Source organism: Solanum tuberosum, unplaced genomic scaffold (genome assembly GCF_000226075.1).
Source record: "Solanum tuberosum cultivar DM 1-3 516 R44 unplaced genomic scaffold, SolTub_3.0 scf00627, whole genome shotgun sequence".
NCBI classification, from domain to species: Eukaryota; Viridiplantae; Streptophyta; class Magnoliopsida; order Solanales; family Solanaceae; genus Solanum; species Solanum tuberosum.
In genome coordinates, this window is record NW_006239542.1 from 109,329 (window position 1) to 126,613 (window position 17,285).

A 17,285-nucleotide genomic window follows, 5' to 3' on the forward strand; every position below is an offset into this window, starting at 1 on the left:
CTCGAAACTCCAAATGACTCGAAATAGCACTTTTAACCAAACTTTAACTCTTAAAAACTCAACTTTCCAAAAACTCAACTTTTCATCAATTTTCCTTCAAACCAACTTCGAAAGTACATTAATTAGGACTCGGGGCAACTATCGGGAGGGGTAAAACGGTCATTTTATGAAAATTTCCAAAAATGACCTTTAGGGTCATTACACTTTTAGCAAATGCATGAACCTGGATCTTCATTTTGCATCATAAATATTTCTTTTTAAGAATAATATTCTGGCATGCCACTGCTAGAAGTGGTGGAAATTACATATTTGCGTATTACTGCTACAAGTGCATGAAAATGAAAGTCATGTCACTTTCCTTGACAAATATTGCTATAATGGGAAAATAAAATACAAGTCGTAAGGGACATGATGATTAGGATGTTATACCATCTTTGATTTTAAAAAAGGATTAAAAGAAACCCTTCTAGTTTATATATATTGTTGAATAATCATTGTAAATGATATCAACACTTCTTCTCTACAATTTTCCTTTAGTGTCATACATCTTTTTTTATTTTCAAGTCTTTAGTAAAATGGGTCTAAAGTCTGTATTGTGTGCTAAGATAGAAATGAAGGCTAATAAGGATGTGTTTTATGATGTCTTTACAAATAAACCACATCATGTCTCTATTATGTGCCCTTTTCATGTACAAGGTTGTGAGCTTCTTGAGGGTGTCTTTGGAACGGTTGGATCCAAAATTTGTTGGACGTATACCCTTGGTAAGCTGAATCTTTAAAAATTTATCAAAACTGACAAGTAAAAATAGAAATTAAATTAGAAATTATTTAACCCACAAAGGGATCAGTATATGATGTATTATAAGGTATTTCTTTTGGAATATCCAAGGAAAGATGATGCTTCTAATGATTAAAATACATTTATTATTGATTTGTTATATTCAAGCTAGATTGCGATGGAACAATTTGATGTGTTTGGTATGAAGAAAATCCCATCTTTTCCAACTTGTTCTTTTGTTAAGGACTTTTATGGTTATCCAATAAGAAATTTGGGAATAACTCCTTTTTTTTTTTTTTTTTTTGGTACTGCAGAAGGAAAAGAGAAGATTTCGAAGCAGGTAATTGAAACTATAGATGAGGAAAAAAAAGTGATCACATTCAAAGAATTTGAAGGTGATCTAGTGAATAAATATGATAATTGGAAGGCAACTCTTCATATCGAAACAAAAGGTGAAATTGATTTGGTAAGTTGGACAATGGAGTATGAAAGGCCAAATGAGAATGTCCCTGAACTTATAAATTTGTTGGACTTTATTATTGGTATGACCAAAGTTGTTGATGATCACCATGTCAAGATGAATTGATGGGATTTTATATATATAATTGTTTTATTTGATGTTTGAGAGTATAGAAAAAAATAACTCATGTTGGTTGTGTACTTTTTATTTGGGTTTTATCTTTGGTGATTTCATGTTTTATTGTGTCTTTCTCATGTAACCTTTGTGTTGTGTAATAAGACATGGGTATGAAGTTCATATATATTTCTCTTCGCCTTCTCCTAACTTAGTAACATTTTATTTTTCGCAAAAGATCAAATATATTATTATTACACTATCAAAAACAGTCAAAATATACTTTTTGTTTAAATTTTGATATTTTAAGTATACCACTTCCGTTGTTTTATTACACAACACAAAGGTGAAAAATTCACGACCTACACCTATGTAGAATTCTTAAAAGTTTCAAGTTAAGAAGAATTATATATATATATTATTATTATTATTATTATAATAATAAATGATCTCTATTTGTTTTTATTTTCAAAAACAAAATGTTTGTGAAGCCAAAAGCTCTGACACAGCTAAAAAACTTTCAAAAATAATATTTTAACTAAAATAATCGTTAAATTTCTCAAAATGCCCTTACTATCGAGAATTGCTGTAACTTTTTTACCTACACAAACAATAGAATGAGGGGCAGTGTATACATATGGTTTTATTATCGGAAGCTACTTCAATAGAATGAGGGGCAGTGTATACATATGGTTTTATATTTTAATTAATAATTTGTGGACAACAATGACATGCATGTGCCAAAATGTCCCTACTACCCAAAATGCTTTTATTATCGGAAGCTACTTCAATTATTGCCTTATATATAAGTAGTAAGATTAATTTTCACAACCCCCACAGGAGTCATCAATGAAAAAAATAACAAAAAAATATGAAGTTGTAATTTAAAAGTGAGTAGGAGAAATTTTATTGGACTTAAATAGTTATAAAATGTGGCTACAATAAAATTGTAAGCACATCTTAAATTGGTGAGTCTTCAATTGATAACACCTTATAAAATAAAACCTCAGTAACAATAAGAAATGTAGAGAGCAAGAGAGAAAAATACATGTTCCATATTTTTTTTCCTCTTGTAATTTTTCAGTCGATAAAAGAAAAATATCACCACTTAGAAAAAAAAAACCTTCTTTTGTCTTGAAAAATAATGAGTCCCACATAACTTTAATCAAGGCAATGAATACGTGAAACATTACTTTCAATCTTGTTTAAAATAGAATAGCATCTTTCAATCACTTCCAATTTTGTTTAACCCTAGATCTTCATTTTGTATTATAAACATATCATTTTAGAATAGTATATATCCTGACGTGCCAATTCTAGAAGTGGTTGAAACATATTGTCACGATCTTACCCATCGGATCGTGTAAGCGCACACCTACTCTAATAACTAGATAGGAGAATAGTTACAAGAAATTTTAAACATGAAATGCGGAATTGAAAATTATTGACTAACCATCCTATTTCAATATATATAGGAATACTCTTAATTTAATATATATAAGCTCCTACGATAAAGAAAGAGGAGGAGAAATTGTCATCATCTTCATCCATAAAACATCGATCATTGAATCAACACTAGATTGTTTAAGTGAAAGGTGATCCAGTCACTATAAAAAATCGTTGTTAAATTCACATATTCAACCTATTGTCATGACAATTTTCAAAACCACCCCACTAGCATTTGCTACTATCATTTTATGGAGGTTATCATATAAATTTTGTTGGGCAGCGGTCCGGTCCAATGACATGTATCTGATATCCCAGATACATGTACGAATCACACTAGATGCATAAGATATATGTATCTAGTATGATCCACATGTATATTGGATACATACGAATTTTACTCGCGATCTCCCTATTTTTGTGTATCTGGTGTCAAGAATACATGCATCTAAGTATATTTTCCTCAATATATGATATGAAACTCTTAATTAATGGTGAGAGACGTAAAAATTTCTGAAAGTATAGATAATATTAGTATATATGGTAGTGAAATATGTATAATTATGTAGTTTATCATTTGTGGCAAATAATAGCAATACTATGATACATCTACATTCTGTATTAAATTAGGTGAATTACACATGCAATATAAATGTATTATCCATTCATATGTACTATATATATTTTATAAATTGTTCTATCTGCAATATGTATTAAAACTTATTTATAAATGTATTATAAGTATTCAAGTGAGAAAAAATATTATTACTATAAATGGTAAATATTTTCTTAATACGCATATTTTGGTAAGTTTCCCTTGAAACATTATTGCACAAGTATTACCGCTACAACTGCATGAAAAATGAAATTCATGTCACTTTTCTTGACAAATATATATATATAGTAAATAAGAAAGGGAAAATTGTATGAAATAGAAAACTATTAATTCAAATTAAATGTTATAGCCATAGTTTATTTTATTTATAATTCGTAGCAAACATCTCATTTTTTTGTCATCTGATTCGGTATACAATTAGCCATTTTCGGTATACAATTAGCTATTTTATACATTTCAGTATAAAATGCGTTTGTGTTTGTATAAAGCGAGAGAAAAGTGTATATACAAATACAGATACATATATTTTCGTCCTATACACTTATAATTATACAAATTATAATGTATAAATGAATTTATACAAAAATGAACAATTTGTATAAAATTGGATGTATCTAGTGAATTATACAAATCAAAAGCTCTATAACAAACATAAAATTTGCTATGGAGCGCAATTATGTAAACTATAGTTATAACATACAAATATGATTTTTATGTTTTCTATATGTGAAGGTTGCTCAATAATAAACTAGCAGTATGAGACATGATTAGGATGTTATACCATCTTTGATTTTTTTTTAAATGATTTGAAAAAGAAAACACCTCTCCCTTCCACTTTCTAGTCTATATATATTGTTGAATAATCATTGTGAAGGATATCAACACTTCTCCTCTACAATTAATTTTCCTATAGTGTCATTACATCTTTTTATTGACAAATCTTTAGTAAAATGGGTCTAAAGTCTGTGTTGTGTGCCAAAATAGAAATGAAGGCTAATAAGGATGTGTTTCATGATGTCTTTACGAATAAACCACACCATGTCTCTACTATGTGCCCTTTGCATGTACAAGGTTGTGAGCTTCTTGAGGGTGACTTTGGAAGCATTGGATCCAAAATTTGTTGGACGTATACTCTTGGTAAGACAAATATTTAAAAAATTTCTAACAAAAATATTTTTCGTTAAAAAGGGGAAAATGACTTTCTGCTAGCTATAGGTAGAGGGAGAGTACTAGCTATAGATTCTAAAAAAATAAAATAAGTTTCTTAAAAATGAGAAAAAGAAAGTTTTATAAATGATATTTTAAGTTCATTGTTTATATTCCCACACACTCAATGCCCCCCGACCTCCATCCCTTGATCATCCCCTCCCCCGTAAAAAACCCTAGCCCCCAATCCTCACCTCCTACCCACCCCATGGTGTTTTATTGGTAGATTACATATATTTGCTTTTGAAATAATATGTTTCTCTATACTTATCAAACACTAAAAAATAAATAAGAGATTGAATTATACATTTTTTATGAAAATATTTTCCAACATTACCAAACACATCTTTAGAAAACAAACTCATTAAAAATAAGAAAAAAGATTTTCATAATGAAAATAGGAAAACAATTCGCATAATTCTCTCCTTCACTGCCTCACAACCACCCATCACCCCCAAGCCTTCCCTTCACGCCCAACCCCCACACCCCCACCCCATCCTCATAATTTTATTTTGTATATATATAAATAAATACTTTTTGAGATAATATTTTAACTTGTATATTTCAAATAGTAGAAAATAATTGAGAAATCACTTGTTTTCCTTTCTACCCTTAATGGCAACTCTATTTGTTTTCTCTTTTGTTAAGGACTCTCATGGTCATAATTTTGGGAATAACTCTTTTTTTTTCGTGTAAGGCAGATGGAGAAAAGAAGATCTCCAAGCAAGTAATTGAAACTATAGATCATGAAAATAAGGTGCTCACACTTAAAGAATTTGAAGGTGATTTAGTTGATAAATATGATAATTGGAAGATAACTCTTCATATCGAAACAAAAGGCCAAATTGATTTGGTATGTTGGACAATGGAGTATGAAAGACCAAATGAGAATGTCCCTGAGCTTATAAATTTGCTGGACTTTATTGTTAGTATGTCCATAGCTATTGATGATCATCATGTCAAGATGAATTGATGAGATCATATATATGCATGTGAGGTTTATATAAGTAATTAAAGAGTTGTTTGTTTGTTGTTTGAGATTATGGTAAAAAATAATCCATGTTTGAGAGTAAGTACGTTTTATTTGGTTTTATCTTGGGTAATTTGATGTTTGTTGTGTCTTTCCCATGTGAGTGATACGTTATCAACTATGTAATCTTTGTGTGGTGTAATAAGACATGGGTATCAAGTTTATATATTACTCCTAATTTACATAGCGATTTTTTATTTTTATTTTTATTTTTCTGAAAATGATCAAATATATTCTTGTATTATCATAAATAGTCGAAATATGCTTTTTATTCTTGTAATTTGGCATTTAAATTTACCCTTTTAAGTTAGATTTACAAGCCAAAGATCACAAGCACTACGGTGAATCGGAAGACAATTGGGGATGCTTGTAAGCTTAACACAGTTAGAAGACATGATTAATATGTTATTTATGCCACGTAAGATAAGCGTGTATCTATTTGTTTAATCTTATACAAATTTAAATGTCTACTTGTTCATATTCAAAGATGGAGGACATTAATGTCATGTGAAGCTATATTAAAAGACACATTTATATAATATGCCTAAATTTTTAAAACAAATACCATTAAATAACGAGCTTAGTGAAAATTTTATAAATAAAATTCAAATGTAATTTGTATCTTACATAACGACAAAAAACTAAAACTTGCAAAAGATAATACTCCTAGACTCAACTTTAAGCAATAAAATTAGCCTAGAGTTGAATTTATAATGAAAGAAAAAAAATACATAACAAGCAAGAGCCATGGATCATAACCACACTTGCAAGTTCGGAATAATTTTTTAATTAATTTATGGGAAACTTTCATAAATCCCGCAAGTTTATGAGCTGATTACTTAGAGACACTATAATTTGTAATATTATACGCATCTTACCAGATTTTGGTGCATCCAGATACGTTCACATATATGTATCTTGTGATACATGAGTCAGATTAGATATAATTTGTTTAAGATACATTGTATTCAAGTAGATTCACATGTATTTGAGATACATAACAAATCTCGCTCGCCTCCCTCCCATATCGCTTGCCACTTTCCTATGTATCGGGTATCTCATATATATACACGTGAGTCACACCATATACATACAGATACATGTATCTAGTGTGTATTTATTGTGATTCACATGTATCTGGAAAAAAAAGATACATAACAAATCTCGCTTGTCTCTCTCCCTATTTTAATGTATTTGGTAGCAAAATTACATGTATCTTCCTTAATATATGATAGGAAACTCTTAATTGGTGATAAGATACGTAATATTTTTAAAAATAATAATAATAATAATAGTATATATGATAATGAATTATGTATAATTATATAGTTTCTTTCTTAATTATCATATAGTGGTTGTTAGTATGCATGCCCAAGCAAACTTTGAAGGGGTATGTTGTAAGCATTTTAAAATTAATTAAGAAAAACAAAAACAATATAACTGTACATAGTCGATGCGTGAAATATGGTGAAAATAATGTCGGGCTAACCCAATATAATTAATAGCGACATTTAACCACCATGATTGATTTTCTTTCCATAATAGTACATAATATGACAAATTAAGATAGGTCAGACTCAATATACAATCATGTCCACTCTATGTTGTTACTACTTACTTGTTATTTTATAAAATATATTATAGTTAATTAATACGTATGTACATCCACCACTTCCCTTCTATTGGACTCGGCTCCCCCCCCCCCCCCAGTAGAAGAAGCATCCAGTTTGTCCAGTGGAGCTTTCATCTACTGACATCTGTCCCATAATGATCTAAAGGTAAAAAATAATGTACCTCTTAAACCATGGTTAAGTTTACTAAAACTTTTTGGCTTACTATCAATTTCTCAAGATAGTAAATGAATCTGAGAATGCGGCTGAAAATTTTCTGCTAATTACACAGATCCGAAAATTTTGGTGCAGGATTTTTCTTTTGCTGGGAAAAAGATTTTCTTACCAGGGATGATATTTGTTCAAGAGAGAAACTTCTATGTATATTGCCTAATATCAACAATTGCAGTACAAATTTGTTGCTCAATAATATTAATGTTGTTCATTTTTGCTATTTGAAATAAAACAGGGAACATGATAATTATGAACATATTTACTACATAATTTGTTTTCTTGCTTAACTAAAAAAACCAGGAATGTTATCATTATGAACATGGGAAGAAAATTACACCATTTATACATGATTAAAATAACCTTTATGTATGTTTAGTAAATGTTGAACCCCTTTAACCTTTTTGTTTGTTTACTTTTTATATTTCAAAGAAGAAGAAGAAGAAGAAGAAGAAGTTGGATATATATGAAGAAATCTGGGGAGAGTTACTAAATAATATGAAAAAAATGGAACATTTAATTTGAAAGAGGTTGGATTTAGGGGGTGGAAATTGATTACATTTGTAGATTTACACAGTGAAATTTAAGATTATTTTAATTTTTATCGTCGGATAGAGAAAACGGAGCAGTGATTGAGCAAGATTCTCTTCTATATACATGTTGTCAACATGGGAAAGAAATAAATTCTAACAATACTTTTGTTGAACCATGATTTAAGAGGTTAATTTGATTAACTAATTATTGACCTTTAGATTATTAAATGACAGATGTCAGTAGATTAAAGACCCACTGGACAAACTGGATACTCATTGTACTGGAGGGGAGCCTAGTCCACTTCTATTTATGCAAGAGCCATGGATCAAAAACCATTTCACTGCATCCTCACATTATTAAGATGTCATAGTTTCAACTAGGGAATATTATCAATAAATGTGATGCAGTAGATGTGGTTTTTCTCTTAACTAAAAGCCTTGTGTTTGAGTGCTGAATATAAAAAAATCTTTAATATAGTGAATGCATCACATTTATTGATGACAAACTAGAATTCTCAATTAGTAATATTTTTTTCCTACCTAATACTAAAGACAAGTGAATGTAAGAGTTAAGATACAAACACACACAAACAAAAAGAGAAAACAAGAAGCTGGATTATGATGAAGATATCAAAAATGCCTTGACGGAAACTCTACAATGCCAACAAAACATCATAAACACATATTTAAGGCCAAAATTTATTTCTATGTTGCATGTAAAGACATACTAAAAGATGAAAGATAAATACATCAAAAATACATATTTAATCCCAAAAGTTTTTAATCAAAAAAGTTTTTTTATATATTAGGTTAAGGGGAAGGCGCAAACCCGCATTACAAGGCGCAGCAGACCTGGATCTTACAAGACGCTGTCAGCTCGCGCCTTGTAAGGCGCATAGGGAGCTGCCTCTTGCTCCTTTTTACCCTAATTTACACTGCGTTAATCAGGGCATCTAAATGTTGCCCTTTTGGTTTTCAACTTATTTTTGTTGTCCTTTTGCAATTTTTGACCTTTTTTTTTTGCCCTTTAAACTTCGGACTCGGATATAAATATTACCCAACACTTTTCTTGACAAATATTGCTATATACATATAATATGAGATTCATATCTATAGTTTGGTCATAGAGCAGTGTTGAAGCTGAATGATATATACTAGAAAAATAACATCTCCTAGTTTTTTTCCTCTTGTAATTTTCAGAGGATAAGAAACATCATCGCTTAAAAATGAGACCTAGCTTCCCACATAACTTAATAAATCTTATCTTTTTTCCATGCTCATTCATTTAAGGAAATGAATACTTGAAACATCACTTTATTTCAAATGAAAATTTGATTTTTAGCTAATGCATAAGCCTAGTTCTTCATTTGCATTATAAACATTTCTTTTTAGAAAATAGTATCCTCTAGAAGTGGTTGAAACATAATTGCATAGTATATATTACTCTGTTGTAACTCTCTTTTCTTTTTAATCCGTCCTAAAAAAAAATATCATTTTACTATAATTAGAAACAATTTTAACTTTAAAATTTCTTTTACCCTAAATGAAATGAATCTTAACCACACAAGTATCCAAGGATTCATGTTTTAGACCATAAGTTTTAGAAGTTTTCCTTTTTTCTTAAACACCATGTCAAGTCAAAGGGTGCACATAAAATGGAATGGAGGGAATAAATTAGTACTACTACAAGTGCATGAAAAATGAAATTTATGTCACTTTCCTTGAGAAATCACGTAGTTGTAAAAAAAAATTACAAGTCGTCAGGGACATGATTAGGATGTTTTACCATCTTTGATTTTAAAAAAGGATTTTAAAAGAATAAAACATCTCCCCCTTCCCATTTCAAGTTAATATATATATATATATGTTGAATAATCATAGTAAAGGATATCAACACTTCTCCTCTACAATTTTCCTATAGTGTCACTACATCTTTTTATTTCCATATCTTTTAGTAAAATGGGTCTAAAGTCTGTGTTGTGTGCTAAGATAGAAATGAAAGCCAATAAAGATGTGTTTCATGATGTCTTTACAAATAAACCACACCATGTCTCTATTATGTCCCCTTTGCATGTACAAGGTTGTGAGCTTCTTGAGGGTGTCTTTGGAACCGTTGGATCCAAAATTTGTTGGACATATACCCTTGGTAAGTTGAATATTTAAAAATTTCTTAACAAAAATATTTTTCATCAAAAAAGGAGTCGGAACTTTCCGCTAGGGACGGAGGGAGAGTATTAGCTAGCAATCGTTTGGACAAATCCAATAGCTATTGCTTAGATCATGTACTTGTGTTAGGAATTTCATTAAATATGTATGAATATTTAAATGTGAATCCAATAACTATGACAAGGTAGTGGGTTCGGTGACAAACTCAAAACACAGTAACTTTAAATCTTAGTCCGGTCTTTGCTTTCCGTTCATGAAATCATTTTCATCTATCATAGCATCACATTTACTTGCTCCAATTAACAATTAAATATTATAATTATTATAAAGTCATAAACGTTTCCTACAAGTAAAAGGACTAGCCAAATAAGGAGACTTTGTATTTTACCTTTAGGAATAGAAAAATTGAATTACAGTAAGAAACTGATTAGAGCAAATACCCAACATACCCCACTCTCACCCAACCCCCAACCCCTGCCCTTCGCTCCCTCCCTCCCTCCCTCCCTCCCTCCCTCATCCCATCCTCATAATTTTGTCTTAGATATATAGATAGATGTTTCTAAATGATATATTTTACTTGCATATAGAACACAAAAAAATAAATAAGAAACCACTAATTACTTTCCTAGAAATAAAACCTTTTTCCTTTCTACCAACATGGCAACTTGATTTGGTTACTCATTTCCAACTTCTTCTTTTCTTAAATCTTAAGGGTACTCTTATGATTATACATGATGAAATTTGGGAATAACTCTTTTGTTTTTGTAAGGTAGAAGGGGAAAAGAAGATCTCCAAACAAGTAATTGAAGCTATAGATCATGAAACAAAGATGCTCACACTCAAAGAATTTGAAGGAGATCTGGTGAATAAATATGATAATTTTAAGGCAACTCTTCATATCGAAACAAAATACGACATCAATTTGGTAAGCTGGACAATAGAGTATGAAAGGCCAAATGAAAATGTCCCAGAACTAGTAAATTTGTTGGACTTCATTATTGGTATGACCAAAGCTATTGATGATCACCATGTCAATTGATAATATTGATGGGATCTCATATATATGCATGTGAGCTTTACATAAATACCCCATGCTATGTGTATTGTTTGAGAGTATATGGTAAAAATAATAATCCATATGTTGGTTGTGTACTTTAATTTTTATTTGGTTTTTATCTTTGGTGATTTCATGTTTGTTGTGCCTTCTCATGTAACCTTTGTGTTGTGTAATAAGACATGGGTATGAAGTTCATATTCGCCTCCTCCTAATTTGTATAGCGGTATTTTATTTTTATTTTTCTGAAAAAAAGATCAAATATATTCTCGTACTATCAGAAATAGTTTTAATATTTATAATTTGACATATAAATTTGCCTTCATTTAGATATAAGAACATGTGTAAAGTTCAAAATCAAATAATCCGACCTCAATTTTAAATAGTCAATTCATTTATATTTATTTTTTCATTATCATCTTCTCTTTGATTGTCTGCGAATTGGATTTACATTTACTTATCCACTATGTTGCCATATCATGATGTCTCAAATTAGTCCACAAGGCCTAGCTTGAGGCAAAACGTGAAGGATTTATGGCTTAGATTGTAGATTCAAGCCCCATACCATGCAAAGTGAAGCCCGGTATTTAAATGGAGAAGGGTAGAGGAGCGGACCCATTTTCTCGAATTTAGAAGATTGTGATTGGTCCAAATGGCAAGTCACAAACGGATTTCTCGATTATCAAAAAATATGTCTCAAATTATTGATAGGTTGCGTTCCTGACATATTGTTGAAACGGAACATCACGTTTAAGTTATTAGAAGAATATTTTTCAAAAAAGGTTGTAAGAGTAAGAGATTAGGGGATCGTTGAATGGAATTATGAATTGATTGAGCTTTTAGCTGAATGTGTAATTTATGTTTTCATATATTTCTTTTACATTATATGATTATTAGAAGTTCCATTCGTAATTATTACAAGAATAAAATTGCAAATGGAAAATAGCTTGTAGCTAACTAGTTGAAAGATTCACAGTGGTTATCTATATATATTGATTATAAAATTGGATGTATCTAGTGAATTATACAAATCAAAAGCTCCATAGCAAACATAAAATTTGCTATGGAGCGCAATTATGCAAACTATAGTTATAACATACAAATATAATTTTTATGTTTTCTATATGTGAAAGTTGCTCAATAATAAACTAGCAGTATGAGACATGATTAGGATGTTATACCATCTTTGATTTTTTTTAAATGATTTGAAAAAGAAAACACCTCTCCCTTCCCATTTTCTAGTCTATATATATTGTTGAATAATCATTGTGAAGGATAACAACACTTCTCCTCTACAATTTTCCTATAGTGTCATTACATCTTTTTATTGACAAATCTTTAGTAAAATGGGTCTAAAGTCTGTGTTGTGTGCCAAGATAGAAATGAAGGCTAATAAGGATGTGTTTCATGATGTCTTTACGAATAAACCACACCATGTCTCTACTATGTGCCCTTTGCATGTACAAGGTTGTGAGCTTCTTGAGGGTGACTTTGGAAGCATTGGATCCAAAATTTGTTGGACGTATACTCTTGGTAAGACAAATATTTAAAAAATTTCTAACAAAAATATTTTTCGTTAAAAAGGGGAAAATGACTTTCTGCTAGCTATAGGTAGAGGGAGAGTACTAGCTATAGATTCTAAAAAAATAAAATAAGTTTCTTAAAAATGAGAAAAAGAAAGTTTTATAAATGATATTTTAAGTTCATTGTTTATATTCCCACACACTCAATGCCCCCCGACCTCCATCCCTTGATCATCCCCTCCCCCGTAAAAAACCCTAGCCCCCAATCCTCACCTCCTACCCACCCCATGGTGTTTTATTGGTAGATTACATATATTTGCTTTTGAAATAATATGTTTCTCTATACTTATCAAACACTAAAAAATAAATAAGAGATTGAATTATACATTTTTTATGAAAATATTTTCCAACATTACCAAACACATCTTTAGAAAACAAACTCATTAAAAATAAGAAAAAGATTTTCATAATGAAAATAGGAAAACAATTCGCATAATTCTCTCATCCTTCACTGCCTCACAACCACCCACCACCCCCAAGCCCTCCCTTCACGCCCAACCCCCACACCCCCACCACATCCTCATAATTTTATTTTGTATATATATAAATAAATACTTTTTGAGATAATATTTTAACTTGTATATTTCAAATAGTAGAAAATAATTGAGAAATCACTTGTTTTCCTTTCTACCCTTAATGGCAACTCTATTTGTTTTCTCTTTTGTTAAGGACTCTCATGGTCATAATTTTGGGAATAACTCTTTTTTTTTCGTGTAAGGCAGATGGAGAAAAGAAGATCTCCAAACAAGTAATTGAAACTATAGATCATGAAAACAAGGTGCTCACACTTAAAGAATTTGAAGGTGATCTAGTTGATAAATATGATAGTTGGAAGATAACTCTTCATATCGAAACAAAAGGCGAAATTGATTTGGTATGTTGGACAATGGAGTATGAAAGACCAAATGAGAATGTCCCTGAGCTTATAAATTTGCTGGACTTTATTGTTAGTATGTCCATAGCTATTGATGATCATCATGTCAAGATGAATTGATGAGATCATATATATGCATGTGAGGTTTATATAAGTAATTAAATAGCTGTTTGTTTGTTGTTTGAGATTATGGTAAAAAAATAATCCATGTTTGAGAGTAAGTACGTTTTATTTGGTTTTAACACTGGTAATTTGATGTTTGTTGTGTCTTTCCCATGTGAGTGATACGTTATCAACTATGTAATCTTTGTGTGGTGTAATAAGACATGGGTATCAAGTTTATATATTACTCCTAATTTACATAGCGATATTTTATTTTTATTTTTATTTTTTCTGAAAATGATCAAATATATTCTTATATTATCATAAATAGTCGAAATATGCTTTTTATTCTTGTAATTTGGCATTTAAATTTACCCTTTTAAGTTAGATTTACAAGCCAAAGATCACAAGCACTACGGTGAATCGGAAGACAATTGGGGATGCTTGTAAGCTTAACACAGATAGAAGACAAGATTAATATGTTATTTATGCCACGTAAGATATGTGTGTGTCTATTTGTTTAATCTTATATAAATTTAAATGTCTACTTGTTCATATTTAGGGAATTTAAATGTTGCCCTTTTGATTCTCAATTTATTTTTATTGTCTTTTTGGAATTTTTGGCTAATTTTTTTGCCCTTTAGACTCCGAACTGGGGGATAAATATTACCCAATACTTTTCTTGATATATATATAAATATATAATTTGAGATTCATATCTATAGTTTGGTCATAGAGCAGTGTTGAAGCTGAATGATATATACTAGAAAAATACATCTCCTAGTTTTTTTTCCTCTTGTAATTTTCAGAGGATAAGAAACATCATCGCTTAAAGATGAGACCTAGCTTCCTACATAACTTTTATAAATCTTTATCTATTTTCCATGTTCATTCATTTAAGGAAATGAATACTTGAAACATCACTTTATTTCATATGAAAATTTTGTTTTTAGCTAATGCATATGCCTAGTTCTTCATTTTTCATTATAAACATTTCTTTTTAGAAAATAATATCCTCGAGAAGTGGTTGAAACATAATTGCATAGTATATATTACTTTGTTGATGTGACATTCTTTTTTTTTTTGGTCCGTTCTAAAAAAAATGTCATTTTACTATAATTAGAAATAATTTAACTTTAAAATTTCATTTTTACCCTTAATGAAATGAATCTCAACCACACAAATATCCAAGAATTGTTTTAGACCATAAGTTTCAAAAAAATTTCTTTTTTTCTTAAACACCATGTCAAGTCAAAGGGTGTCACATAAAATGGAATGGAGGGAATAAATTAGTACTGCTACAAGTGCATGAAAAATGAAATTTATGCCACTTTCTTGAGAAATCGTGTAGTTGTAAAAAAAAAATTACAAGTCGTAAGGGACATGATTAGGATGTTATACCATATCTTTGACTTTAAAAAAGGATTTTAAAAGAATAAAGCATCTCCCCCTTCCCATTTCTAGTTTATATATAATGTTGAATAATCATATATAGTAAAGGATATCAACACTTCTCCTCTACAATTTTCCTATAGTGTCACTACATCTTTTTGTTTCCATTATCTTTTAGTAAAATGGGTCTAAAGTCTGTGTTGTCTGCTAAGATAGAAATGAAAGCTAATAAGAATGTGTTTCATGATATCTTTACAAATAAATCACACCATGTCTCTACTATATCCCCTTTGCATGTACAAGGTTGTGAGCTTCTTGAGGGTGTCTTTGGAACCGTTGGATCCAAAATTTGTTGGACGTATACAGTTGGTAAGTTGAATATTTAAAAATTTCTTAACAAAAATATTTTTCGTCAAAAAGGGGTTGGAACTTTTCGCTAGGGACGGAGGGAGAGTATATTAGCAATCGGTTCAAACAAACCGAGTAGCTATTGCTTAGATCATGTACTTGTGTTAGGAATTTCATTAAATATGTATGAATATTTAAGTGTGAATTCAATAACTATGACGAGGTAGTGGGTTCAGTAACAAACTCAAAACACATTAACTTCAAACCTTAGTCCGATCTTTGCTTTCCATTTATGAAATCATTTTCCTCTATCTTAGTGTCATATTTACTTGCTCCAATTAACAATTAAATATCATAATTATTATAGAGTCATAAATCTTTCCTACAAGTAAAAGGACTAGAAAGAATTTGTATTTTCCTTTTAGAAAAAGAAAAATCTAATTACAGTAAGAAACTCAGGACAAATATCCAACATACCCCCACTCTCACCCAACGTAACCCCCAACACCTGCACTTCCCTCCATCACTCATCCCATCCTCATAATTTTGTCTTAGATATAGAGATGTTTTTAAATAAAATATTTTACTTGCATATCGAACACAAGAAAATAAATAGAAAACCACTTACTTTTCTAAAATTAAAACCTTTTTCAAATCTACCAACATGGCAACTCTATTTGGTTACTCATTTCCAACTTCTTCTTTTCTTAAATCTTAAGGACTCTTATGATTTATCCATGATGAAATTTGGGAATAACTCTTTTATTTTTGTAAGGTAGAAGGGGAAAAGAAGATCTCCAAACAAGTAGTTGAAGCTATAGATCATGAAACAAAGATGCTCACACTCAAAGAATTTGAAGGAGATCTAGTGAATATATATGATAATTTTAAGTCAACTCTTCATATCGAAACAAAATACGAAATTGATTTGATAAGCTGGACAATAGAGTATGAAAGGCCAAATGAAAATGTCCCAGAACTAGTAAATTTGCTGGACTTCATTATTGGTGTGGCCAAAGCTATTGATGATCACCATGTCAATTGATAAGTTGATGGGATCTCATATATATGCATGTGAGTTTTACATAAATACCCTATGCTATGTTTATTGTTTGAGAGTATATGGTAAAAATAATAATCCATATGTTGGTTGTGTACTTTAATTTTTATTTGGTTTTTATCTTTGGTGATTTCATGTTTGTTGTGCCTTCTCATGTAACCTTTGTGTTGTGTAATAAGACATGGGTATAAAGTTCATATTCGCCTCCTCCTAATTTGTATAGCGATATTTTATTTTTATTTTTCTGAAAAAAGGATCAAATATATTCTCGTACTATCAAAATAGTTTTAATATTTATAATTTGACATATAAATTTGCCTTCATTTAGATATAAGAACATGTGTAAAGTTCAAAATAAAATAATCCGATCTCAATTTTAAATAGTCAATTCATTACTATTTTTTTTCATTATCATCTTCTCTTTGATTGTCTGTGAATTGGATTTACATTTACTTATCCACTATGTTGCCATATGATGTCTCAAATTAGTCCACAAGGCCTAGCTCGGGGCAAAATGTGGAGAATTTGTGGCTTAGATCGTAGATTCAAGCCTCATACCATGCAAAGTGAAGCCCGGTATTTAAATGGAGAAAGGTAGAGGAGCGGACCCATTATTCTACCAAATTTAGAAGGTTGTGATTGATCCAAAGAGCAGATCACAAACGAATTTCTCGATCGATTA

The 17,285-nt window shown here is 30.2% G+C and overlaps 3 protein-coding genes and 1 long non-coding RNA gene across 4 annotated transcripts; all 4 read left to right on the top strand.

Annotated features, from left to right (window-relative positions):
- Window positions 1-463: 463 nt before the first annotated feature.
- Window positions 464-5,836, top strand: LOC102583613 (MLP-like protein 28). Its single transcript, XM_006366285.2, has 4 exons — window positions 464-762; window positions 1,093-1,361; window positions 4,356-4,551; window positions 5,322-5,836. The coding sequence occupies exons 1-4, from the start codon at window positions 501-503 to the stop codon at window positions 5,591-5,593; spliced, it is 999 nt and encodes a 332-aa protein (XP_006366347.2). The 5' UTR covers window positions 464-500; the 3' UTR covers window positions 5,594-5,836.
- A 4,069-nt stretch (window positions 5,837-9,905) lies between these two features.
- Window positions 9,906-11,447, top strand: LOC102582960 (kirola-like). Its single transcript, XM_006366283.2, has 2 exons — window positions 9,906-10,170; window positions 10,964-11,447. Exons 1-2 carry the CDS (start codon window positions 9,984-9,986, stop codon window positions 11,227-11,229), a joined length of 453 nt encoding a protein of 150 aa, XP_006366345.1. The 5' UTR covers window positions 9,906-9,983; the 3' UTR covers window positions 11,230-11,447.
- Window positions 11,448-12,516: 1,069 nt separating this feature from the next.
- LOC102582624 (MLP-like protein 34) lies at window positions 12,517-13,862 on the top strand. The gene is made up of 2 exons (XM_006366282.2): window positions 12,517-12,777; window positions 13,550-13,862. Exons 1-2 carry the CDS (start codon window positions 12,591-12,593, stop codon window positions 13,819-13,821), a joined length of 459 nt encoding a protein of 152 aa, XP_006366344.1. The 5' UTR covers window positions 12,517-12,590; the 3' UTR covers window positions 13,822-13,862.
- A 1,519-nt stretch (window positions 13,863-15,381) lies between these two features.
- On the top strand, window positions 15,382-16,817 carry LOC107058748 (uncharacterized). Its single transcript, XR_001472300.1, has 2 exons — window positions 15,382-15,564; window positions 16,323-16,817. It is a non-coding gene; the product is annotated as an uncharacterized lncRNA (long non-coding RNA).
- The last annotated feature ends 468 nt before the right edge of the window (window positions 16,818-17,285 follow it).